The 27,331-nt window shown below is 36.9% G+C and overlaps 1 protein-coding gene across 2 annotated transcripts; it reads right to left on the bottom strand.

The window, feature by feature from the left end:
- Window positions 1-276: 276 nt before the first annotated feature.
- On the bottom strand, window positions 277-20,660 carry LOC101256582 (vacuolar protein sorting-associated protein 53 A). 2 transcript variants are annotated; one of them, XM_004237491.5, is made up of 25 exons: window positions 20,359-20,660; window positions 20,134-20,266; window positions 19,843-19,937; window positions 17,245-17,301; window positions 16,934-17,084; window positions 13,495-13,565; window positions 12,377-12,501; window positions 11,645-11,805; window positions 11,400-11,541; window positions 10,887-10,950; window positions 5,485-5,670; window positions 5,342-5,383; window positions 4,543-4,647; window positions 4,393-4,452; window positions 3,598-3,675; window positions 3,082-3,189; window positions 2,929-2,994; window positions 2,565-2,642; window positions 2,353-2,486; window positions 2,176-2,269; window positions 1,973-2,050; window positions 1,692-1,754; window positions 1,112-1,180; window positions 922-1,017; window positions 277-786 (listed from the first exon to the last, which is right to left on the bottom strand). In XM_004237491.5, the coding sequence occupies exons 2-25, from the start codon at window positions 20,189-20,191 to the stop codon at window positions 493-495; spliced, it is 2,475 nt and encodes an 824-aa protein (XP_004237539.1). In that variant the 5' UTR covers window positions 20,192-20,266; window positions 20,359-20,660; the 3' UTR covers window positions 277-492. The 2 variants fall into 2 exon arrangements, with proteins under 2 accessions (XP_004237539.1, XP_010319857.1); XM_010321555.4 differs by having other exon boundaries at window positions 20,134-20,242; window positions 20,359-20,542.
- Between the last annotated feature and the right edge of the window lie 6,671 nt (window positions 20,661-27,331).

Genomic DNA, 27,331 nt, shown 5'->3' with positions numbered 1-27,331 from the left:
AGTTTTCGTGCAGGAGCAAAACGCCACTTGACTTTAAAAAATGGAAACATCATTTTATGACTTGCTAGGCGGAAGGTAGACGAGCGAGAGTTAAGCCAATGAAAGAGGGAAGACCGCCATAAAGCAGCCGACTAGAAGTAGAAGATTGTTGGCACCTCCCTTAAGATGATCTTTTGCATGTGTTTAGGTTTGTTAGAGAAGATGATTTGACCCGAATAAATCATGAACTTCTGAGCAGCACATCTTGGAAAATTTTGCATTAAAAGTGGAGAAGGCTTTGGTATCCATTTCAAAATTGACATAATATGAGACTGATCTTGAAAAACTCTTAAGTTACAATCTACACCGCAAAAAAAATGTCCAATAGCTTTTGCTATTCCTAGAAAAAATATATATAACAGTTGATATAACAATAATGGGGGTATAGGGAAAATACAAAGAAGCTAATAAAGGAAAAGACCTGCCAAGAATGATGAGCTCAGGAACCGGTTCTCATCCATTGAATAACTTCCTAAATGGCCCGTCCTTGCGATCTTTTGCAGCTTCTGTCAACGCGAGGAATCTCTTAAAGCCTGTGGTAGCTGCACCTCTTCCAAGAGCAGCTGCTCTTGTCAGCACATCTTCTCTTGAAGTGATAGCCCCAGGTGATGCTGCAGTATTAGTTATGACTGGTGCTATTGAGGTGTTCGGGGCAGATGAAGGGGCCATAATGGTCGGCTGAGAGATGCCCGACCCACGTTTGTTGAAGTCATCCAGTATGCTCTGCTGATCAGCTTTTTTCAGGCCCTGCATTCAAATTTTAATCTTGGTCTTATGCTCTTAATGGATAAAAAACATCCAGCAAACTGCTTATCTCATAGCAACCTCAGAAATAACATTTTAGATTTAAAAAAATCGGGAGAATAAAATGAATAGCAGAACCTTAAGCTCCAAAAGACGCTGAAACTCTGTGAGTGTTCCCTCTGGCAGCAGCGCACAGTATGTATCCGCCACAGAATCTATTGGAGACAGTATGACCTATTTAAATAAAGAAAACTCAGTATACTATCCTGAGGAAGGAATACAAGAGCCTTGTTTTACACTATAATTCATCAATCAGACAATCACTGACCTTCAATAATGCTTCTGCTTTGCTCATCTCACGACTGACAAATTTTGAATAGCTAGCAGCTCCTGCTGTCTGTTCAAAATGGGTTCAAAAACGTTTAGCCAATGATCTTGTTTTAAACTATTATACCAAAGGAATCAAGAAACTTAGCAAGAAAGCCTTTATGGAGGCAATAACTACAAGAAGACGAACTCGGTGCACAAAATACTAGTGACTAGTGACAAAGAAGAACACTTCCTGCGAAGGATTTAGAGATATTATAACTGCTTTTTCTGTAACAGTATAGTTTCATATTCATCAGGACACTAAATATTTCAAATGAGCAACAATCATCTTTGCCTATTTTTCTTTCAAGGATCAATCATATTCAGTTGCAGCTATGAGCCCCTTTATTTCATTAAAACAACAAATTACTTTCAGGAATGAAGTGCAAATATGTGGTGGCCCCAAAGCATAGAAATGGAAATGTGAAATAGAATGACACTGATAGAGAAAAAATGTCAGTATAAACTTGATTCAACAGACAAAACCAAAAATAAAAGAGAGAGAAGTTTCCACACTTCTGAAATGCTTGCAATCTTACTTGTTTTCCCAGAGAAGGAATTTCCAGCAAAATAGTCTTTACCGCTTGTGTATCTAAAAGCATCTGCAATGATGTTATACCAGTTAAATTAAAACTACATTAAAATGATCACCATTTTATAAGCTACATAGATCTCAGACCGCAACTCTTAGTAAGCCGTGCAGTAGTGAACTCAAGCGGCTCCAATAGTAAGAGAGCCAGCTTGGCTCACTCAGTCAAGATTTATGTTGATGAGAAAAATGGACAAACTGAAGCCACAGTAGATCAAAGATTATCAGTACCTGCTGTGCTCCAGTCTCTGATATCTGTTTGCATTTGAAGATATTGTGATAGAACCGTGGACCAAGAGATGATGCAAGCTGCACAATGATGAAAACATAAGTTCAATATTTGAGAAATGATGCAGAGATCAGATACTTACACAGATAAGGACTTAAATGTTTTTAATTAAAAAGAATTTTCTGAAAATAAAAACTATTTTCACCTTATCCAGGAAGAACTGGAAGTAAATAGGAGACAGAAGGCTTCCAAGCACTGGAATGCTACTGGTAAGGATCAAATTTATGCCATTGACATAGCTGCAGGAAAAATTACAAGTTTTGAAGAAATCATCACAAGAATTTCTGTTTGAAGGTGGCATTGTACGACATAGTTAACATACTCTGACTGATCACCAACACTTTCGAGAGTACTCCATGGAACCCGAGTCATTGCAGCCATTTCAGAGTCAAACTTTGTTTCTATTCCATGCACTAATGTAATCAAAGATTTTGTAATAACTGCTGAAAATTCATCCTGAAAATGGATTTAAATGCTAAAGCCATGACACTACAGAAGAGAATTTATGAATCGAACCATTAGAGCAAGTTCTACCTGTACTTCAGACATATCCACTCTATCCGCAAATTGAGCATCAATCAGTTTCGACACATTATCCGCTAATTCTCCGCACTGCTAACACGATGAGATGGAGTTTGGCGTGAGTTTGAGGAGACAGCAGAAAAGAAAATGGCAATATTTGGGAATTTCTCTCTGAATTTTTACGACAACAGTTCCTCATCACCTTAGGCTATAGTTTAAACTTCAGTAACCTTTACCAACTAAAAATGCACTAAAGAGGGTCACACAGTTCTGCACCTTTTTCCATCATTGGTTAAAGGAATTCCAATTTAGCACACAGAACCAGATATGTTACTAAATTTAATACCTAAATCACCCATACAAGGAGAAAACTGACCGTTTTGTGACAATACTCTGCAGTATTTACTATGTAGCAGATAACCCTTTCATCCTTGTCCGAAGTCTGGAGAAAATATTTCATTGGTACCAAGTGGAGAATTAGTAGCAGAAAAAAGATAGCCAAGCTTCCAGGTGACAATTGAGACTATACCTTAATCTGTCCTTCGATTCCTGTGGCAGCTGCAACAATTCCTGTACCACCCTTTGGCAATCTAGCGAAAAGTTTTGTAGCATAAGCTTTAAGAACTTTTTGAAATGCCTATTACAAAGAGATCAACAGTATTAGTTAACGTAGGCCCATAGCCTAGCTCACTGATCCGAAAGTGTAAAGCCTCTGCGCTCATAGATCAGTTTTGGGTCATTACATACATGAATATAGTTTAGAAGTCTTGTAAATTTCTGCAAATGAATGACATAAGGTGTCATTCAAAGTTAGAAAGGCTAAGGTTCTAACCCTTAGTTACTAAGGTGAGTCACTATCGAATGCTGCTATCTGACATCTCATTTTTATGTCAAAATGGATCCACTCTCCTCATCAAAACCATAATTTACGAAATGACAAGAAGCTCCCTTTGTTTATTTTGAACTTCTTTAATCAAATTTCACAACCTCAAGAAAGTATACTAGGCCAAGAAGCAAACATTATCATATAATCTAAAAAAAGCACCTTAAAGAGATTAAACAATGTCTGGTTTCTCGTCAAAGCACTGCATCTCTTCAAGCTCCTCCTGATGATTACAAAGACCTTAAGCAAACAAAAGGCAACAAGCTAGTGAGATCAGAACAGGTGAGATAAAATCTAATTACCATATAGCTCACACTACAATTTTTAAGCATCTTCTTGACGCGATATTAGAGCCTTAGAACATCATCTTCATACAAAATGAAGTATTCCTCTTGTTGAGGGAATTAGAGGTGATTAACGAGTTGACCTGTAAGGTGAAACCTCATAATATATCCATGTTAACTAAGCATTGTTTAGTTATTATTATTACTAATCTATTTGTTTTCTTTGGAGTTTGATGTGTCGACCTTCTATTCGTTATGAGTTCTGTAAAATCTTTGCCATCTATATTGCGATGCTTATTTGCTGTTCATATTGTTTCAGGGTTTGACTGCTTAGCAAAAGGGGAAAGGTTATTTAAAAAATGACAGAATAGAGTAGAGCAATGATCGAAAATACAAAAGTTCAAGAGAAAACACCGACAGAGTTAGCAAAAGCAAAATTTTCACACTAACAAATGATAAACGGTCAGGTTATCCAACATCCAATAATGTACACTTTATGCAATCATATTGGCTCTATAGATAATGCAATATTTCCGCAAGTATATCTGCTCTATTGATGATGCAGCATTTGACGATATAGAGCTCAATAAAATATAAAAATAATCCAAAAAAACTGTATGAGTTTCCCTGATGGGCCCCTGATGTGGACCTACAAAAATATTGAATACTTTACCTTAATGCTGCTAGACAAAATATTAGTCTGACTTCCCTCCTCAATTTCCCACGTCTCTTCCTAGGTATGAGACACAAGTTTTTAGTCAGTAGGGGAGATCTACATAAAGAGAAGTAAAACAATGAACATTTATGCTATTGAAGCTTGTACCAGCATTTCTTTTTCCAAACTATCCATTAGAGTCTTCTCTTCCAGCTCTATATAAACTGACAAGTGAGGTTCAAAGCACGATGAGATAATCCCTCTGAAATTGAACTGACATAAAACAAAACATAATATCATTCACCTGCTTGAAACCGTAGAAAATCAAGACTGGAAGGATAATGTTTAATGTGTAGAAAGCAGAACAAGAAAAAATTGGCACGACTATTAAGTCACCATGCTAGCAGAGCATCAAGGGGTGTTTCATAATGACCTGTCCATATAAATGTAATTTTAGAGATCTATGCATGTACTGAGAGAATGGCTGCCTTCAATTCATCACAGCAACTTGTATGCAGTAAAAATGTTACTGTACTAGATTTTTCCATCTCAGAATTGAAGCAATTTTCTGAAATCAGCAGCTCTTGTAGCAGGTTAAGACTCAACTTATCAAATTTTGACTATAAAATGAGTTCAAGAAAATTATCCAAAATCTTGTGCAGATTGCAAATATGATTAATGGAAGGAAGGATTCCCCTTCAACATCTTAAACTCTATAGTAACAGTCCAAGTAGTTCATCCCTCCCATAAATCATCAGGAATGTGACAGAAAATAGAGATGGAGATAATCAATTAATCATGCATCTGAGTCTAACAAAATCCTAGTATCACAATCTGCTTAATTCAAGGGCTGAAGCAACGTATTTCTCGAGCCCAGGATGTTCTGGACCTTCAGTATTAGCTAAGCGGGTAAGAGAGAAAAAACACCACCAATAACCAATATTTCAAGAAAGTAGAAAATACATACACCAGCTCCCGGCACTGATGAATCTTTTTGTCCATCTTGCTCCTGACAAAACACGCAAGCAATATAAACGACTGTACAAACTAGCATTATCAAATCCACCTTGGCATGATGTTACAACTAAAGAAAGAATCTCAGACACATACTTCATTTTGACTACCATCATGAGCAGCAAGCTTTTTCTCATACTTTTTTCGAATATCTGAAACTGTCTGACTCTTATTTCCACTCCTTTCTGTTTCTTCATTGTCATCTACAGAATCTTTACTGCGGATTCCACCACCAAATTTCTCTGCCAACTCCTCTTCAAATTCCAAAGTGCGCTGCAGAGCCTAGAAGTGCACCCACAAGAATTTCAAACACAGAGAAAATCAACATGAAGACAAATGTTGTTGTACAAAAATATGAAAAAGATAAAAGCAGTGAAGTTGGTTTTCAGCTTCCTAAGTGAACATAAACACAGATATTGATGGATAAATAATAAGAAAAAAGCTAAAACAGTGAAGTTTCCTTTTAAACATCCAATCAAAAGTAATTTTCTTCTGAGTGGTGGAGAAGAGAACTTTACAAAAGGGAAGAGAAACAGGTATGGTGCGTCTGCACTTTATGCTGAAGTTTATGAATGGCTGAGGGAGTTGTTGATTGATAGACAAGCGCAGATTTGGTAGAGCATAAGGAGTAAAGTAAATATCAAGGAAATTTATCATAAACTATCCATCTTTTAGTTTTCTGAAGGTGGGAATGTGTCGTAGGAATGATTAGTCCATCTAGTAAAAAGAGCCAAAAGCTCATTTATCTTCAAGCATCACATTAAATAACACCCTTTCTCATTATTCTGATATCATAAACTATCATCTTTTAGTTTTCTGAAGGTTTGGTAATGTGTGGTAGGAATGATTAGTCCATATAGTAAAAAGAGTCAAAAGCTCATTTATCTTCAAGCATCACATTAAATAACACCCTTTCTCACTATTCTGATATGTTATACTCGAGCCGAAGGTCCTACGGGAACGGTCTCCTAATCTCCATGAGGCCAGACCCCACTTGTCGGATTTCACTGGTATGTTGTTGTTGACTTGTATCACATTAAATAACAAAGAGGGACTTGGAGAATACAAAAGAGTTAAGAAGTGACGATGGTAAAAAAAAAGCCATAGGCAAAGTATCTAGAACAACTTGTTTCAACAGCTAGGGATGTGGGAGGGGGGCGAGAAAAAGTATAAATTATACTAAAAGCAAAAGATTCTAAAACTTTTGACCAGTGACCATGGAAGTTCATCTGGAAGACTAAGGCCCCTTACAAAGTCTTGTGTTTTTCTTGACTTGTAGCAAGAGAAGCATGTCTCACTCAAGAAAACTTAAGAATTAAGGGGAATTCATCTATGCTCTAGATGTTGTATGTGTGGTGCAGCCAGAGAAAACCAATAGCCATCTGTTCCTACATTGTCCTATAATTGGACAATTGTGGCAACTTTTTTTTGAACTTGGTAGGACTAAGATGGTCTTGGCCAGCAACAAGATGTGAATTATTGAAGTGCTGGAATTATAATGGTGGTGCAGTGCAACAAAGAAGTGGTGGAAATTTGTCCCAGCTTGTATATTGTGGACAATTTAGAAGGAGAGGAACTACAGAATTTTTAAGACAAAAGCAATCATATGCAGAAAGTCAAGATGAATCCTGCTCTTTTGTTTCATTTTTGGTGTAAAGAAAACTATGTAGAGGAGACTGAATCACTAGTTGATATGATAGATTCCTTGTGAAGCACTAGTCCTAAGCATGGTTGGGTTTTTATAATTGTGGATAGCATTGTTATGGTTTTCAAAAAAAAAAAAAAAGATCCTAAAACTTTTTGTTAGAAAAGGATTCTGTATAGCATCCTACTTGGAAAAGGAATGCAATGTATATGGCTCAGTGTGATAATTAATTTGAATATCTTAACAGTATTCGCACTATGTCCCGCTTGGTAGACGAAATCTATTTCTTGAGTCTTTATTCTCACATGGTATCAAAGAATTGGTGAGAAAATCCGATAAAGAAAACTCAGGCAGACAGCTGTCATGCTTCAATTTCCGGCAACTGCTAGGGCTGTTTTCGTCACTCTCTCTCGATGGGTTACAAAATATGAAACCACCACAAGTTATAGAAAACTCCAGCAAAGAAACCCTAGAAAACTATTCCAGAAGAATAGCCGTCATGTGCCAGCAGGACCTTCATCTCGGCTGTGCACGTCTGTTACACGCGTAGGGCGCGTGAGATTTTTTCCTGAAAGATACCGACACTGGTCATTTCTCCCCGGGGTCGTCCAAGAATTCTGACTAACCTGTGATAATTTTTCTACAGATTCCAACCTTTGGAACCCTAACCCAGCCACTCCAATCAGCTTTTCAGCTACTTCTTCTGAACTTCAAGACAACCAGCAGCTTTCTCGACCCTTTTTCGACAACTTTCAAGCATATCTGATAGTATTTGAGATTAATTGTCAACCATGTCCTTTGGGTATGATATTTTCGCTCCAAAAACATGGGAATTGAAAGTTCAAGCCCTATGATCACTTCAAAACCACTAATGGGAAGTTCAAACTATTTAGCATAGGCTTCCTTGGTTGAGTTGTGATGCAAGGGTCAAGGTATTCAAGATAACTTAACAAAAAAGGCCAGTGTGGTGAATGAAAAGGCAAAGGCTAGTGAGGTGGATGAAAAGGCCCAAGGTCAGTGAAAGAAGGTTTACGCTCAATTATGCAGTCTCATGTAACAATCTATTGACTCCAAGTTGATGCCCTTGTTTCGCCCAATTCCAACATATTATTCTTTCTGGGAAAAGACTCGTGCTTTATACACTGATTACATATATCACCTTAATGATGTGATATCAGTCACTGGCTCACTGCCATAGTTGAAAAACAACAAGAACTATGACAGATGATGTTTCTAGTTCTTACCATTGGACTTCCTAAGAACCTTAGATTCGGTGTGTGATCTGATTTTGGCTACTCTTGCAATTCCTACAAGTGATGTACTATTCTCTGAGTTACTTTTCAACGCCTCCTAGTCACACACTACTCTCCTCACAAACTGTTGACTCTTTTGTCACATATCAGATAATAGAAAATCGGACATCCTAGTCTATGGAGAATAGGTGAGGAGGAGGTCGTTTTGAAAGATCTCGATATAGGTGTAGTTATTGTAATAGATATGGACACACTTGTTAAGTATGTTATTCTATGCACCGTCAACCAACCAGGAATGCTCATACTAACAGTGTAGGTGTCAAAGATTTTCTTTATTTGAAGGAGAACACAATGAGTTCCATTTATTTTTAGAAAGAGACTAAAACCAGTACATGGGTTGTGCTGAAAACCATAATTACAACGTATCAACAAAATAAGAAATCTAAATCTAACATCTAAATAGAACCAAGGATCTCAAATTCAATATCCTCTAGGTAAATCTGTTTGCACCAGAAACAAAAAAGTTTGATACAGTTCAATTTGATCTTCTGAAGATCACAACTTTAGCTCTCAAAACATCTAGCATTTCTCTCTCTCTCCAGATTGTCCACCATATATAGGTTGGGACAATCCTCCATCTATCTCTGTCTGAAATTCCCCCACCTACCTCTTCCCAACTGTACAGGAGGTGGGTGATTCTGTTAGGAATAGTCCAAACAACACCCCTGAGGCTGATAAAAGCCCTACAAAGTTGGGGTTGTTATCCTGCACTGTAAAAACAGATGGCTGACTGTCTCAACCTCTTCTGCACACAAATAGCATCTCGAGTGCATAGAGAACTTCCTCTTCTTGAGATTTTGTTGTGTCAGGACTGCTTCTCTTGCTTGTAACCAAGTAAAACATGCCACCTTGAAGGGGATTTTTGTCTTCCAGATATGTTTCCATGGCCATTGTGGTGGCTGTTGGCCATCTTTGTTCAAAAACTTGTATGTTGAGTTCACCTTAAACATGCCTTTGCTATCTTTGTTCCACCATAGTTTATTAGCCTCATTCTCCCTTTGAACTCTGCCAGAGCTCTTAAAGTTTTTGTCACGGTTTCAATTACCCAGTCATTAAAATTCCTTCTAGACTGGATGTTCCATCCTTGTGTCCAACTGTCAGCTACACTCGTTTGTTGATGAACTGCCAACACATACATCTAGGGAAAAGGTTTTTTAAACTAGCATGTCCCAGTCATTCCTCCCAAAAGGACGTCTTACTTCCATTGCCTACCCTCACAGTTGTGTTATTTCTCAAAAAAGGCCAATAAAATCTAATAGACCTCCATAGACTTACACCATAGGATGTAGATACCTCATTTGTCATCCATTTGTTCTCCTCTCCATATTTAGCTTTAATTACTTTGCCCAGTGTGCTTGAGGCTCATGTGAGTATCTCCATAACCACTTCAGTAGAAGTGCCTTGCTTTGTAGTATCTTGGAAGAGCAAGAAATAGAGTGTGGTTGCTTGATCAAGTGCAGAAGCAGAATATCAAGCGAGGGTTGTAGTAACTTGAGCTAGTTTGGATTAAACAAATGCTCAGAGAACTAGTATTTGGAGAAACTAGTCAAATGGAACTTGTGTGATAACCAACCAATTTTTCATATTGCATCAAATGAAGTATTTCATTAGAGGACTAAACACATTAAGATTGCCTGTCACTTTGTCATACAAAAGATACTTCCAAGAGATATTATTATAAAATTTGTGAAGTTCAAAGATCAGCTTGCAGATATTTTCACCAAGCCCCTCAATGGTCCTCATATTAGTTACATCTATTACAAGTTTAGTACATACGACTTATACGCACCAGGGGAATGTGAGAATAGGATTGTGCGTACTATTGTCCATGGAAAAGGATTGTAATGTATTGTGTATAAATAGGACTCAGTGTAAGGGTGGAAAAATTAAACCCAATCCAACCCAACCCATTTAGGTTTGGGTTGGCTATTGACCCGCGCATTTGTCAACTCAACCAATTTCAACCCATTAAAATTGGGTTGATATGTAACTCAAATTGATTTTTGAGAAATCTTGACAAAAATATTATTGAAAAAACTTTTTTTTGATTTTATATGTTATATACAGTTTTAATAATTAAAACAAAATCATCAGGCACTAAAAGCTTATAAAATTACAAATAAAACTATTATAACATAGTAAAAATTAGGCGGGTTGGGTTATGACTCGTTACTAACACGTTTTGACCCAACCCATTTTGGCCCAAACAAATTTGGGTTGGGTTGGATTTTGACCTTTTTATTGTCTTGACCCATTTTGACCCACCCAAACTCAACCTAACCCGCCGAATTGCCATCCCTAGCTCGATGTAACAATTAATTTACGCACCTTAATATTTTTTCATGAGTGTTTATTTATCACACTTTTCATATACAAGCTTAGTTTTAAAAGTTTAGGAAAATAATTTCTTATTTATTTATTACCTAAGAAGAATTTGAGGATTTTGCTAAAAAGAAAAAGGCCACAGTTAAATTTCATCCTCACTGTCATGAGAAGAGGAAAGTTCAAAATGATTAAGCCAACAGTTGAAAGAAACTTACTGTCAACAAGGTTGCTACATCTGGCTTTTCTTTCATACTAACAAGGATTTCCACAAGTTGAGACCTAAAATGAAAATAAGATAGTGAGCCAAAAGAGAGGTCAAAACAGTAGGAGGAAAGCAAAGAAAACATCTTATTAGTTAATAAAGAAGAATACACAAATAAATTTTTTTTAAAGAAAAGTAACTGCAGTTAAACATTATTCTACTAATGAGAAAGGGCATCCTCAGATAGAACAGAGCAAGTTAGTCTCCTCTTCGAATCAATATTTGAGACTGCGATTTCAGTAGTAATGACCTTGAGATACCATTGAATATTCCTTTGGAAGGCAGAGCAGTCAATGCAATTTGAGAAGAAATTTCCAGGATCATGTGAGCTTTTTAGGTCTATAAGATGCTACATGCTAGGAGGAATCCCAACAGAATTTGTCTCAACATGGTAATACCCATCGAAGTAATCATGCTTTCTTCAGGCGGCCGAAAGAAAAAGGTGAAAAGAAATCAAACATCCAACCTTGTCAACTTGCAGAACTGAATGCAAAGCAAATAATCGACGTGCCATGAACGAGGGAAAATTTTCCAAATTTCCTCATTCGTTCTTAGCCGACGCTTGATCCAAGCATATCTTCTTTCAGTTTTGTCCAACTTAGCTAGTTCTGTAGTTGCAAATGTGATAGGCAGTTAGTAACACAGACATCCAACTATCTTATGGACTAATCAGACTTGGCAGTAACAAAAGACATGGTCAGTGGGACAAACCTGCTCCTTCAAATATCTGCTGGTACGAGGTGAGTTCTCTATTACAAAAATTTTTCACTAGCTCTTCTCTAACTGAAGGCTCGAGAGCATCAACAACTAAGCAGGCGTCTGATAACTGTTGTAATAGGTTACTTTCTTCTGTCTCCTTCCCTGTGCCTAAACTGTAAGTGATGAAAGAAAGTTGAGAAAAATGGAAACAAGAAACAATAAAGATGTACAATACCAAGTAAACGTAAATATATACCCACTATAATGGACATTGATTTTAGGCAACAATAGTAACTTTCTGGTGGAGAGAGATAGAGATGGGTATACTTAAAGCCAGCAAGACGCATGCCAACAGGGCAACTCAGATCTTCCATTTACTTATTAATTCGTATGGCACAAGAAGTAGCTCACTCATGCATAGCGAAGAGATACCTTTAGTAGATCATAATGAGTGCTAGATAGAAAACCTAGGAACAATTCCAACGTGCTTGAAATCTAAAGAAAATATATTTGTGTCTTCTCTTATATCTAAGAGCTCTTATTCAGAAGAACCTATCACAACAACTTTTAAGAGAACACATGAACAGAATGTTGATTGTTGAATTGACAAAGGTACATCTGAGCTACCATGGCAGATAAGAGACAAGTTAATTGAAGTCCATCAATAGAGTACAATAATTTATTTTCTAAGAAGTATTTGCAAATAATGTCCGACAGTAATATCACTGAGTTTCTAGTACACACCTGGAGAAGTCAGAGAACACATGTGACTTGAGGACTTGTTTGATGCTTTTGAACTTTTCTCTAAGTTCTGTAATCTTAGGAATATCCCTATAGGCGTCGAAATGACTACAGAGCTGGTTTACAGCCTGAAACATCACAAGATAGGAATCAGAAGCATATCAATCCTATTTGCGGGAGCGATAGCATTAGAATATCATGGAATAAAGTGTCTGTTTGTTGGTTGCTGAAGGCCTTTGGTAATATGTATAACTTCACATATACAGCTTCAGCCAATACAGATTACAATGAGATATACATATTGAAGAGAGATAACCCACATTTCTTAATAAATTAGTATTCAAGAAACCTACTGCACAGACAACTTAAATTCACCTCAAGAAAAGAGGGAAGAGAAAGGGGATACACACAAGAACAAGTGCAGGTTCAACTGAAATAAGTCAAGTATAGAAGTAATTCTTCTCAAGAAAAACATATTTTTAGAAATATAACCTACACTACTTATATAAATTAGTATTTAAGAAACCTACTGCACACAGACAACTTAAATTCACTTCAAGAAAAGCGGGAAGAGAAAGGGGAGACTCACAAAAACAAGTGCAGTTTCAATTGAAATAAGTCAAGTACAGAAGTAATTCTTCTGAAGAAAAACATGTTTTTAGAAATTTATATTACCATATCATTATATTTCTAGATAGAATTACAGAGTATTAGAGCTGTAACTTATTAAGGAGCAACAATAAAGTCTGAGTAGTAACATATACTTTTAAATCAGCAGCACCCAGATGAAGTCCTAAGTGAAGCCTATAATCATCATACATTAATATATGGCACAGACTACTTAAATAGTAAATCCATGAGCCAAAAAAATAATTAAATGACACAAAAACCTCCTTTAATACACCAATATTTTAAGAACAATAGGTAAACTCAGAACTTCTCCCATAGAATCCAGCAACTATGGTTCAGCAAGCATCTTGCAACAACAGAAGTAAATTATAACAAACCTAGTGCACAACAAGCATTCTTGTACAAGAAAAAACTGTAGTAGCAAGTTGTCATGTGATGGTGAAGGTTAAATAATGAAAAGTTTATACTATAGAAAAACAACCGCTAAATACCTCAAGCTGTGCTGCCGCCTCTTTATAGTGACGTTTGGAAGCCATTACTTGTAGTTGCTCTACTGCAGAGACTGTTATAGGACAAAAGAATCACATGATATTTTTCTTTTATAAGGAGAAACGTGTTCAGATAATGTATAATTTTTAAGGAGAAACGCTAAACTAAGCATGCATAGATGCTCTTTTGTTGATAAATCATATCACATAACTACAATAATTGATAAAAGAATATTTTTCCTTCTCTCATTATCCATGATCACTTTTGAGAGAATATTTGTGTTAGTATCCATGTTGGGTACAACACTTGTGGCAAGTAAAGTATCTGATGTCGATTTTCATCCAAAAAAAAAAGAGTGAAGTATCTGATATTGGGTACAACAACATACTCGGCGTAATCACACAAGTGTGATCTGGGGAGAATTAAGTGTACATAAACCCTATCCCTACCTTTTTTGAAGGCAGAAAGTAGAAAGTTAACCATACTTTCGAGATCAGATAGATTTGAAAGTAGAAAAATAGCAACAATATACCCATCGCAATCACACAAGTGTGATCTGGCCATCTGGGGAAAGTTAAGTGTACGCAAACCCTATCCCTACCTTGTGAAGGCAGAAAGGTTGTTTCGAAAGACCCCTGTCTCAAGTAAAACATTATAAAGAAGGTTTCAAGCTGTCCCAATGTGACCATTGAAATCTCCTCCAATGAACAGCTTCTCGAAGCGAGGGTTCCAATCACTACATGGTCCAATTCTCCATAAATCGCTAATTAACTTCCTCGTCCAGCCCGCTTGAGTTGCTAGCACTAATAATGTTCCAGGTCTCAAATGACTAGCTTAACCATCATCATCCTGCCATTCATCCTCCTAACCTCTACCACTAGCTCCCAGTGTTCTCAATCTACAAAAATGCCTACTCCATTCCTATTTTACGAGCCTCCTGAATACCATAATTTAAACCCGTAATTATCTCTAACCTTAGGTCCCATCCCTTTGGTCTACTAGACACAAGTTATATTGACCTTCCCTTCTTCAAAATCACCACTGACTCTATAGACTTCCCCATCAAAGTCCCAATGTTCCAAGACCCAACTCTAAGCCTAGCTGCTGCCTCGCCACCCTTGACATTCGCCCCAACCCGATCCAAGAACATGACCTTACATTACCATCATTCACCCTATAATCAATAAGCTACTACAATGAAAGGCATATTATACTAACACTAGAACAACAAAAATCTAAATAAATGAATGTGAAGTCAACATAAAAAGCACTAGACGAGAATACAAGCAAGCAATACTGTGATTTAACTAGTGGAATTTTTATTTGACAAAGATCAAGAACATAAGATAGACTCAAGAATCAATTTCTAAATTCTGCAGTTCTACTTCTAGATTCTTTCAGAATATTGGACCAATACGATAGAAACTAGATGTATTAAAGGAAACTTGATTAACCAAGAACTCTGAAATTAGATATTAGAGGGAGACTTGACTTTGAAGGAGATAATAGATCTTCTATATACAGGAATGGGTACGGTCAAGAACAAAAGCATTTCTAGCTTTTCTATTTGCAAAAGAATCGGAGTGTCCAGTCTAAAAAATGAACGCAACAGGTGGAATCACTCAGGATCAGTACAAACCCAATAAATACCCATACACGACTGATGAAGAACAGGTGATATATCTCTAACACTCCTAAATGTGTAACCTGATTCTAGTAGTAACATGGATTAGAGACTTTTCTCCTTTTTTCTTCTTTTTGTGTCTCTTTTTCTTGGTTCTTTTTTATTTTCATTTTATACTTATTTTGGTTGAGGAAGTAGGAATGGCTCCACTGGGTGAACAAGGGATTGAAGTATAGAGATAGGGTAGCACAAACAAGCTAAGGAGAAGCATGGAGCAAATAGATAGAGAGTAGGACAATGGGCTAAGGAGTAGGCTTGGAGTAGAGTTCGTCACTTCGCATGCTGAACTGAGATAAAGAATCTCACGGAAGCTTGATGGACTCAATTGAGAGAGAGATGCACATTGCAATGGAATATGTAGAGAAACAGCTGGTAAATGAAGTTACCACAAACTCTGATTCCCTTATAAAAGAATCTAGGTGCTCACTCCAAAAGCTTAAAACAATGGGTGGAATAACTTGAGAACATTTAATCTTTACACATCCAATGAGAGAGATGTAATAATGTTTCTAACACCATCTATAAGTGGCTAGACCCACTTTGATGAACTCTTTTTAATTTCATAGAAAACCTCAACGCTTAATACATGAGTACTTTCCATAACAAGGGAAATACTTCATTAAGGGTGCTAAAGTCGAATCACTCCAAGTTGTCAGGACTTTCACTTTCAGTGTCGACACTACGTGGGTGTGGGACCCCTACCCAATCTGGTCAACCGATTTTGGGTACTTTGACCAAATTTGGCGGAGAAATTTTGGACAAATTCAATGATTTTAGGAATCAAAACAAAAACTAAGGTGAAATTGAAGAAAGTATATTTCTATTATCACTTCCTTTCCTTATATCTCCTTCTAGGATTCTCCTCTTGATCAGTATTTCTCCTCAAGTTTTACACATTCTCATAATTTAGGTTTTATAACTCTTATCTTTAGATATTGAAATTACTTTTAGTTGAATCCCCAAACTCGTACCCATACATGTATTTGTATCCCTGAATCTTATAATTTAGATAATACAGGATCCGACCTCTAGATCTGCACCAGTATCAAACACCCGCACCCGAGTCCGAGCAACTTAGGGATTACTCACATTCCTTTCTTTTTCTTTACATAACAACCCAAAACAAAACCAAAAAAAGCTATCAATTGTTTCCTCTCCTCTCTTTTCTTTTCTTAGAGTACCATTTATATCTTTATAAGGTGGTATTTTGTTGCAAGACAACACAAATGAGGCATGTTTACATTCTCTCTATGTGAATAAGTTGTGATATAGCCATCTCACAAATAAGCACTCAGAAAGATATAGAGACTAAAGGTGGAAAACACCCTCATAATTCCTGCAAAAATATGGACAAGATTTGAGTTTAAATACTCTTGGATTAAATGAAGACTTAAGTCTCTAAACAGAATTTTCCTCCGCACCAATACATTATTCCACAGCATCCACCTTGCTTAGAAGGTGTCAACCGCAAGCTCAAATTTAAAATTTTCTTTATTTACACATAGAGCCTAGCATCTAAAATAAAATCTTGCTCAGATGGAGGAATCCTATTCTCTATATAAGAATGTTCAAATACCACTTTCCAAGGACAGCAAAGTGCCTATAGTATATGAAAACTAAAATTATAAAAGATCTACTGGTTTCATCAAAAATTTACTTTTTAAGCATGGAGAAGGAAGCAAATCGGCCTAAAATCTTCTTTCAAGCACAAAACAGAAAAAAAAACAAAGAACTTTGACAGTGAAAAATGGACTAACCTAGCATGGTTAGGCGGTGAAGGGCAGTAATTGTTGTTGTTATGTGTTTCTTTGCAAAATCCAATTTCTTAATATCACGACATATTTCCTGAACCATTGTTTCACTTTGCTCTGCTTTGGTCTTAATTTCTCGAATCTTATTCATGAGTTCCTGGATTTGAATAGTCAAATAATGAATAAGAAACCACCAAATATCTCACATAGATAAGCAATGCCAGACAATTTCCTGTATCTAGTCCTAAAAGACATTATCTTCCGCAGCTAAAGCTTCTGCCATACAATAGAAAAGAGAGAAAGCTTAAAGAAAATACCTGCACAGCACTAGTAGCTGCAGCAAGATCTTCTCTGGCTTTGGTTCCAGAGTTACTCTGAAATATGAAAAGGCGAAAGTTCAAAAACATAGTTCTTACCATGATTATAAAAATAAAAACAAACATCAGGAAGTTTCATTGATCAGGAGAAATAATAACAGCAATTACTTAAACAAGGTAATCTTGATGAATTAAACATTCTAGATTTCTCATATCTCCTTTCTTCTTCTTTTTATCTTAAGAGGGAAAGTCAAAATTGATGTATTTCTTACCTTCAAAATTCACCAAATAAAAGATGAAAGAGTAAATTGAAAGAAAAAGCATAATGAGAAATTCCTAGCAATTGCAAACAATTCAAATACTTAGGCACGTTGTTCTAGAAGAATCAAATGATCGATGAAGATGTTCCTCATATAACTAAAACCGAATGGTTGAAATGGAGAAGTGTTAGTGGGGTGTCATGTGATAGAATACTACGTACCAAAGTGAAAAGTATATTCTACCGTTATAAGACCGACAATGTTTTATGGGAGTGAATGTTAGGCCACTAAAGTGCAACATACCCATAGATAAGTGTCCTCAGGATGTAGGTGCTAGATGGATGTGCAGTTATAAAAGATTAGACAAAATTAAAATGACCACATTTGTTAGAAGTTGAAGTAACAGCAATTTTTTTTTGAGAACGATAACTTAAGTTGAAGTAACAGCATTAAGAATAAACTGAGAGAAGATCATTTGAAATGGTTTAATCATATATTGCGTCAACCTCCAGATGCACCGATACTTAGATGTGAAACCATTATGAGTGAAAATGAACACTTAAAGGAGATGAGGAAGATTTATAAATACATGGATGGAAGTTGTCTCAAAAGACCTGTAATTTCTTCCATGTAGACAGCTAAAAATAGGGCATATAGAAGAAAAAGGTAATATAAATGATATCAATTTTTAAGGTCTAAAAGTTCATCTAGAGCCAACACTATGGGCCAACCGCAGTCTTCAAAACTCGGGGAGATGGAACTTCCCTTCTACTGCTCTAATTATATATCGAACTTATTCGCTTCACACAATGCTTGAACTTGTGACCTAAGACACAAGTCTGTCAACCTTTGTCAATTGAACAAACACTTGAGCCTTAATGTATTTGGTATAAGCTACTTAGGAATATATTCTAGTCATGTTAGTACTTCTAACTAGGTTTGATGCTTTTTAAGAGTATTTTATATTTGTATGCCGGTAAAAACATAGAGAACTCCTAATATTTTATTTTATTTTTCATGAAGAACTCCTAATATTATTTTTTTACTATTCCCTCCATTCTAACTTATGTGATGGTGTTTGACTGGGCATGAACCTTAAGAAACAAATGAAGATTTTTCAAACTTGTTGGTCTAAAATAAACCATGGATATTTGTGTAGCTATAAATTATCCTATTAAAGATAAAATTAGCATTTTAAAGTAAAGTTGTTACAAGATAAAGAAAACTGACATTCTTTTTGGGATTGACTTCCAAGGAAAGAGTGTCACATAAATTTGAGATGGGGAGTATTATGTAAACATATTTACCTTTTTTAGTTTCTTTTATTTGGTATGACTATGGCATGAAATAAGTTAACATGGAGGATTCATATAACCGACCCTAACTTGTTTTGGACTGAGGCATTGTTGTTGAAGTATTCCTAACAAAATAAACTCAAACTAAAGTACTTCTAATGCAATCTTAGAGGTACATAATTTACATCCAAACTTGCATTGCGATACATATTGTCCAAGAAAATTCCTTTTGGTAAAGTAATAATTTTATTGAAGCAAGTGGTATACAAAATGTAGGCTCAAAACAACAGGTTCTCCAAAAATATCAGGGGCCATCTTTCTTATAATCTTTTTATACTTGTGAAAAAACTGAAAGGTGAATTTGCAGAACTGAATACATGATCTTAAAGGTTTTCCCTGTCTTAGACACTTCGACTAGTTACTTGGACTAAAACTTGTTAGCAACAGTGGGCAATCATTATAGTTTATATAAACTATCTGACAGTTGCGGCAAACTCTTATCTAGCTTTGGCCATTATTGAAATATTAATCAATGAACATCAATTTACCATTTGGTAGTTCCAGACTTGACCCGAAACAGAAATGGGACCACATAATGGATTTTTTGTTTGGAGAAAGAAATATGATGGACATTCAGGATTACTTGTCACCTTTCCTCCATTATCATTTATCCCAATATGGTTTGAAATTTGACTAGAGTGGAAAAGATATAGAAGTTACCGGCGCCGACTGGAATCAAGGCATAGATTGATTCACATCACTTACTCCAATATGATAAAGAATTTTTTATCAAATACTTTTACATGGTGTAACATTAGAGAGTAGTTCTTCTAAATTTTTAGAATAATTGAGTAAAGAGTAAAAGGACAACGAAATTATAGTGCATGTTTATAACTAAGCTTTCGCCTTGAAGCATCAGTAATCACAGTCTAAGGATTATAATCAGCATTCACAAAACATGACATCATCATATGTAAATATCTGTACTTTTAGACAGCTAGGTGAAGTGTAGTAAATGAGAAAGGAGAAGCAAAATAATTCACCTGTTGCCGGACAGCCGTCAATATTTCAGCATCAACACGACGAATTTCACTATGTATCTTCTGCATAAGGGGCTCAACACCAGATAGAGATGCTTCTGCACAACAACCATGTGTCAACTGATTATTCAGAGAGGGACAAAATTATATATAGGGATGAGTCAAAATTCAGAAATTAACTACATCATAAAAGGAAAAGGGGAAAGAGACTGATCATGAGCAGCATTGGGTTAAAACCCTTGTTCAGCAAACTAGTTGATAGCGAGAAGAAATGTAAATAAACAAGTAAAATACCTGTAGGAAACATCTGGTTGATGTAATCCAACGTGTTCTGCTTGTCGGATGCCGCCATGAGATCTCCTGCTGAAGCTGCACCAGCTAAGGAAGCTGCCAAGCCGTGTCACTGACACGGGTAAGGGTGTGTGATCTGTGTTGGATCCGGTCAAACGAGATCGACCAATACTATGGAGAAAAAACTGTAATTTTGATAACTCAAAATAAAGATCCGAAACAAAATACCTTCAATTCTGCTGCTATATAGCAATTTATACTAATCCTTTTGAAGCTTTTTTCTCGATTATTCTTCTGGTTCATGTGCCCTGTCGCAGATAAATCTTCTTCTGGTTGTTCATGGGGAAGAAAATGGAAAAAAGAAGATGAACCAGGGCTGCAGAAGAACAAAGATAAACAAAGAGACAACACTAATTAACATTAATTATTTTTAGAATTAAAAGATCAAAAAACTTAATAAAAAAATATATTATGTAATCGCGTGTTATTTTTCTTTCATTTTCGTCAATTAAAATGGAAAGAGAGAGTACATTATAAATTCTATAAAAAAAATACATAAAATAGTAATAAACATCAGATATAATATTTATTAAATTGAGAAAAATGTAAAATAAAAGTTGTTAGTAAAAATAAATTGCATGCATAGGAGAGATGGCCGACTCGTTCCCCACCTATCGAAGTAACCCCACCCTTGAGATTATAGGATCCCAAGAGCCACCGGATGGAGCAATGGCAGTGAAGGAGGACAGCCTAAACAAGCAATCTTTTAAGGAGTCTTGGATAAGCATCCAGGCTTAAACCAAACAAAGGTGAAAATGCTAAAAGAAAAAGTTGAGCACCTTAGTAAATGTGTCAAATACTACAAAAGATCTTCTCTTAGCCACTCTAACTCCAAATATTGGGAACAATGTAGATCCCTCGAAAGAAAGAGGTGGGTGAAATCTCGCCACAGCCATTTAGAAAAAAAAAACATCACAACTCCCCTATGTATTTGACACCCACTGTCGCATCAATTAATTCTACTACCGGCTTCTTCTTACTGGATATTAATCACCATGGTAACCACTCTACCACAACTACTGGTAAAACAACAAAAAATGAACCACTCAAATTTCAATCCCATGATTTTTGTCTCGGCGTCGATGCCAGGGAATCACTTCCTAGAATCATGGCTAGAGTTGGCATTACAAGGACGATATCTTACCCTAATAGTGTTCATCGATATGCGGCCAATATCCATTGTTATTGAGGATCCCTTGTATCTTGCGTAAATAATCGTAGAAGGCATGAACCAGACAAATAGCCTATACGGGCAACAACTATGGACACAATCGTTGCTACAAACCTCCCTGTTTAGCACCCCAAACCAAATTTTGAAGCAGAGAAAAAATTCCTCTTCAACCAGCTTCAACACCATATTCCTTTATTTCCACCCTTGAACTCCAACCCAAAAGTGATGAACCTAAGATTTATCCCTCGGTACCAAAGATGGTGCGGCTCAACCAAACAAAAATTGGGTAGAAAACCCAAGGGACGGATTCGTTTGTCATTAGAAATCATAAAACAAACCAACTTGTACTTGGCGGAATGGATTCGCGCTGTTGGGATCAAGACGTCGAGTTCTTAGTATTGGACAAGTCAATACTCAAAGAATTCAAAGAGCCCTACAACAAAGCTATCTATGCTCTCTCTCCTCGGATCATAAATAAGATCGCTTTGAAAGTGACGAACAAGAGCGAACCACTCCCCCAAGAGCTTCTTTTAAACCTCAAATAGACGAGAGTTCTTCTCCCCAAATGGTAAAGGGGAAGGATCCACTATCGAACACACCACCCCCGTCTAGTGCGCCAATGAATTTCATCATTTGGAATGCTAGGAGCCAAATAGCGCTTCCTTTTGAAGACAATGCAGGGCCCTGATCAAACTGTATGACACATCAATATTGGTCCTTTTCAAGACCAAAATTAAGGATCACACTAAGATTACCTCTAAATTGAACTATGATTATTTCATCCAACCTGCTGTTTAAGGCCTTTCTGGAGGCATTGTTATCATGTGGAAGGAAGATTTCCTCGAACTAAACAACATGATTGTCACTGCATAGGGTATCCATGTAATGGTTCAGGCACTCTCAAAAAAAATACTTTTGGCTCTTTTCTGCTTCATTTAATTTCTCCAAGTTAAAGATAAAGTATGAGGCAACCCCATTGATAATAATCGTGTTGGTATCCTTTGGCATTGTCTTAACAAGTGTAACATGATAGATCTAGGGTATTAAGGTAGTAAGTATACTTGGAAGAATAAAAGATACAAAAAAAGGAAGGATCTCATCATGGAAAGGCTGGATAGGTGTGTGACAAATGGCCCCTAGGTACTTTACTACCCCAACTCTATCGTGACCCATCTTCCTAGAACCCATTCAGATCATATTACCCACTAAAAGTCCACTTGGAAAAAATAGGCCCAACATTGGAATCAGCCCCTTTAGACTTGAGCCCATGTGGTGTGGGCACCCAAACTTTCAAAATGTGGTTAACAACAGTTCACTCCTCAAACTAATCTCCCATAATCCATTACCAGCTTCAAAGACAATGCCACCATTTGGAATAAAAAATGTTTTTGGTAACATCTTCTAAAAAAAAGGAAGATTATCGCAAGAAATGACGGGATTTAGAGATCTCTTACTACACCCATAGCTCCTTTCTCCATGATCATGCTCCTAAGTGAATATAGTACTCTGTTAAAATAGGAGGAAGAATTTTGGACGACCAAGTGTAGAATTGATTGGTTCACCAGTGGTAACACCAACACTAGCTTCATTCATGTCTCCACCATCAACAGAAGGTGAAGGAATCACATCCTTCTTCTAAAAAATGACACTAGAAATGAATTCAGGAACCATGAAGAAATTATGTCTCATGCCACAAGTTTCTTTGCCCACCTCTACTCCTCTAAACACCTAGCAACCATCTTTCCCAATCCCCTCAATCATTTGAGGCTAACTGCATTACTAGCCCTATGGTGGAAGCATTGGATGCTACCCTTTCTATTAAGGAAATCAAAGAGGCAATCAAATCTTTTAAGCCCCTCAAGACACCTGGCCTCAATGGAATCCACCCCATGTTTTCTTCAGAAATATTGGGGTCTGTAAATGACAGTACAATTGCCTTTTATACTAACACCTTTGAATCCAACACTATGGATCAGACCATGAACACCACCTTACTGAGTCTCATTACTAAGTTTAGCAATGCTTGTATAATGAAAAACAATAGACCTATTGTCTTGTGCAACACCCTCTGCTAGATTGTTACCAAGATCATTGTAAAAAGAATGAAGGCTCATCTTTACCATATCGTTGGACCATTCAAGCTAGCTTCTTCTCTTGTAGGAGAGCTAGTGATAATTCCATTATTGTGTTAAGAGTATATTAGTCTATTAGGAAAATGAAAGGTAAGCAAGGGAACATGATCCTAAAGATTAACTTCGAGAATGCCTTTGATAGACTTGAGTGATCCTTTATTAGAGAGTCTCGTGTCTTTTTTAACTTTCCCCCAAGCTCACCAATCTCATCATGTCATGCATCTCATCCTCTTCAATTGTTGTCATTGTTAATGAAACCATTAGTGACTACTTCACCCCTTCAAGGGAAACCAGACAAGGGGACCCATCTCTCCTTACATCTTTATACAATGCATGAAGGGAACCAAATGATGGACATCTATAGGCATATCCACTTCAGGACCTAGAATCTCCCACCTGTTCTTAGCGAATGACTTGACTCTCTTCTCTAGAGCATCTCCTAAAAGCTGTTTTGTCATCAATAACATTCTAGAGACATTTTTGCAAAGCCTCTAGGTGAAATCTTAACCTTAGTAAGTCCAAAAGAATCTTCTCCCACAACTGTAACCTAAATAAAAAAGTTCTTATTCTACCCTCCTATAAATCCAAGGCAGCAACTACTTTGGAAAATACCTTTGATAACATGAATACTAAGTTACAAGGTTGGAACACTAATTTTATTAATCTTATGGCAGAATAATTCTGGCAAAATCCTCCCTAAGTAGAATTTCTTTCCTTGTTGTATGTCCAGCTTCCAACTAGAACTCTCAATACCATTATTGAATCCAGATGAACATTTGGGGCACCACTGCAGAAAAAAAAAGAAAATCTATCTTGTAGCCTGGGACATGAAGGGGCATTAAGGAATCAAGAAAGTGAGCTTAAGAATGAAGTCTACCTCACTAGCTTGGCCTGGAGGCTTTATAAGAGCCCCTCAACTCTATGGGCAAATGTGCTATGTTTCAAGCACTGTCACAACAAGAATAATAATCTAACAAGGAACATCATCACCATTACCTAGAAGGGTATCAAAAGTAGCTGGGATATTGCAAAGAGGGATCAAGTTGGGCTGTTAAAAATTATAGGAAAGTTAGGTTCTTGAAGATAATTGGATCCCGGGTTTTAGAACCATTAGACAACATGTTGTTGGACCCCTGAGTAGACCGGGACAAGGAACCATTGTTTCCTCCCTCTGTCAATATGGTGCTTTGAACCTAAATAACTTCTCAATAACTATTCCGGATAACATTCTCAAATTGGTGGACGACAGTTTCATCCCAACCTCCACCACCAAGGAGGATGTTTGAATTTGGTACTTGACCAACAATGGGAGGTTCTCCAATAGAAGTGTGTAAGACCACATCAACTCCCTCACTGTTGTAAATAACAGACTAGCCATCAACAATAACCTCTCATGGATGTGAAAGCTATAAGACCCTAGTAAGATCAAGACATTCATCTGGCTATTGCATTAAAGGCGTCTTCCCACTGGTTACCTTCACAACATTGTGATTAACCTAATTTACAGCAGTTGTGATAATGCCGAAGAGGATATTAACCATATATTTTTCCAATTCCATATGCACATTAGTTTCTGGTCAAAAATGGAAATCTCAAGCCTTACGCAAGCCAATTTTACTAGATGGGAACTTGGCAAGCCATCAAGCAAAAGAGCTTCAGTAAGTGGATGGCTTGGGACATGATCATCTGATTCTACCTTTGGGGCCTTTGGACAAACATAAACAATAATTGTTTCAACAACAAGATAGATCATGTCCTGACTGACAACATCACCAACCAAGCAATATAGTACCTCTTCGTGAGAACAAAAACCAATCATCACAAGTTCGGAAGTGTCACCATTAGCGTCAATTGGTGCCCCCAACCTTTCAGTCCTTCAAATTGAAAACCAATGGGAAACTCAATCTAACTTAGGAAGAGGTGGACTTGGTGGTCTATTTAGGGACCACAATGTGAAATGGCTGAAAGGCTACTCAAAATGTTGTACCCACACATCTGTGGTGCAAAATGAGCTCCTTGTGTCATTTATAGACTAAGGATGGCTGAAAAGGACAACCTACTACCTCTAGAAATCAACAATGACTGCGCACAAGACATAAAAATGATAATTCAGAATCATTCTATTTTTAACAACATTATATCTAATTAAAGGTACTTGTTAATGAAGTTGGACAGAGTGAAGCTCAAGCATGTGCTCTTTGTTTTGCAGGAAATCTGTCCAAAGTTGAATGCGGAGATTTTGAGTGAAGAAATGCAGAAGAGACCACCTACGGAGCTGATGACGGTCCGTCGTGCTTGTGACGGTCCGTAGGTGGCAGTGTAGAGAAGCTGCTGAAGGAAGATGGGGAAGTCTGACCAAGTGTGGGGTTACGTAGCATGTGACAGTCCGGCGTGGCTATGACGGTCCGTCCTGCAGGTTCGTCATGAAGTTCAGAGAAGTGATCCCAGTACCCAGATTCCAAGAGTTGAAGTGTTTTGAAACGAAGACCCTCGACGGACCGTTGTGCCTATGACGGTCCGTCATACTTGCCGTTGAGGGGAATTAAGAGAGCAACGGAAGAAATTGCTAAGTATGGGACGACGGATTCCATGACGGTCTGTCGTGACCACGACGGTCCGTCGACCCAGTCGTGTTTTGGCAGATTTCAAGCAATTAGAATCCTTGTTTTATTAGGTTTTTATTTTTTTTATAAATAGTTCGAAAAACCTCGTTTTAAGGTTAGACTCTACTAGATTAGACATCATATTATTAGACTCTGTGTATTAGTGTTTGATTTGGAGATTCTTACAAGTGATTTTTGGTGATTAATCAAGCAAACTTTCGGACTTTATTCTTTCTCATTGAAGTAAGTACATGAATTCTTATTTAATATATTTGAATATTATTTTATGGCTATGAGTAACTAAACTCCATAACTAGGGTTGTGGGAACCATAGGCAAATAATGAGATAAACCCTAATTAAAAGAACAATTCTAGAATAGTGTCTTGCACGTATTAATAATTCTTTCATTTAGAAGTCTTTTTAACGGATGACCAACGTTAGAACTTGCCGGACCAAGGAGGTAGATAATAGGAAAAGAATTATTAACATAGATTTAGTGTATACTATCTAATAGGCTAGTATTGATTGGTACGAGGTAATAACTTAGTCAAATATCGAATACGATGCTTAATATGAGGTAAGGATAAGGGTTAGGATAGCAACTCACGTAGCCGGACCAAGGTGCGGAGTGAGATTTTCTAGATGCCGGACCAAGGATTTAGAAATACATAACTTATCACTTTGCATGCAAGATACTAGGAAAGAATTGTTATAGTTAGAGTTATCAATTTATGAACCTGTGGGGAACACGTAAACCCTAGTTACTTTGATTAATTGATTAAAACCCAACATTAAAAGTTGTTAAGTGCCTCTTTCAAGTTCGTTGTTTATTTTCACTCATTTAGAGATAGAACCCCCCCTTTTTATATTTTTACTTTCCAAGGAAGTTATTGACCAAACGATAGTAATAATAGGTTGAGGTTAAGTCTAGACTATTTTTCTCATGGGAACGATCCCAACCTCACTAGTTGGGTTATTTACTTGACACGACCGCTTTACTTCTCATTTGAGAAGTAAGTTTGAGCGTATCAAATTTTGGCGCTGCTGCCGGGGAATTTAGCTTTTAGATTAACTTGAACTTATTACTATAGTTTAGTTGATATTTTCTTGATTTTACTTTGTTTTATTGTTTTTGATTTCCTTTCAGAACTATCCTCCTTGTATGCCAAATACACGGAGAGGAAGAGAACCCTTATTTCCCTACGATCACGAGCTAGAGCGTACACTGCGCAAT

The sequence above is a fragment of the Solanum lycopersicum genome, chromosome 4, assembly GCF_036512215.1.
Source record: "Solanum lycopersicum chromosome 4, SLM_r2.1".
In the NCBI taxonomy this organism is placed as follows: Eukaryota; Viridiplantae; Streptophyta; class Magnoliopsida; order Solanales; family Solanaceae; genus Solanum; species Solanum lycopersicum.
Note: the sequence above shows the minus strand (reverse complement) of the source record. Positions and strands in the feature narration are given on the sequence as shown.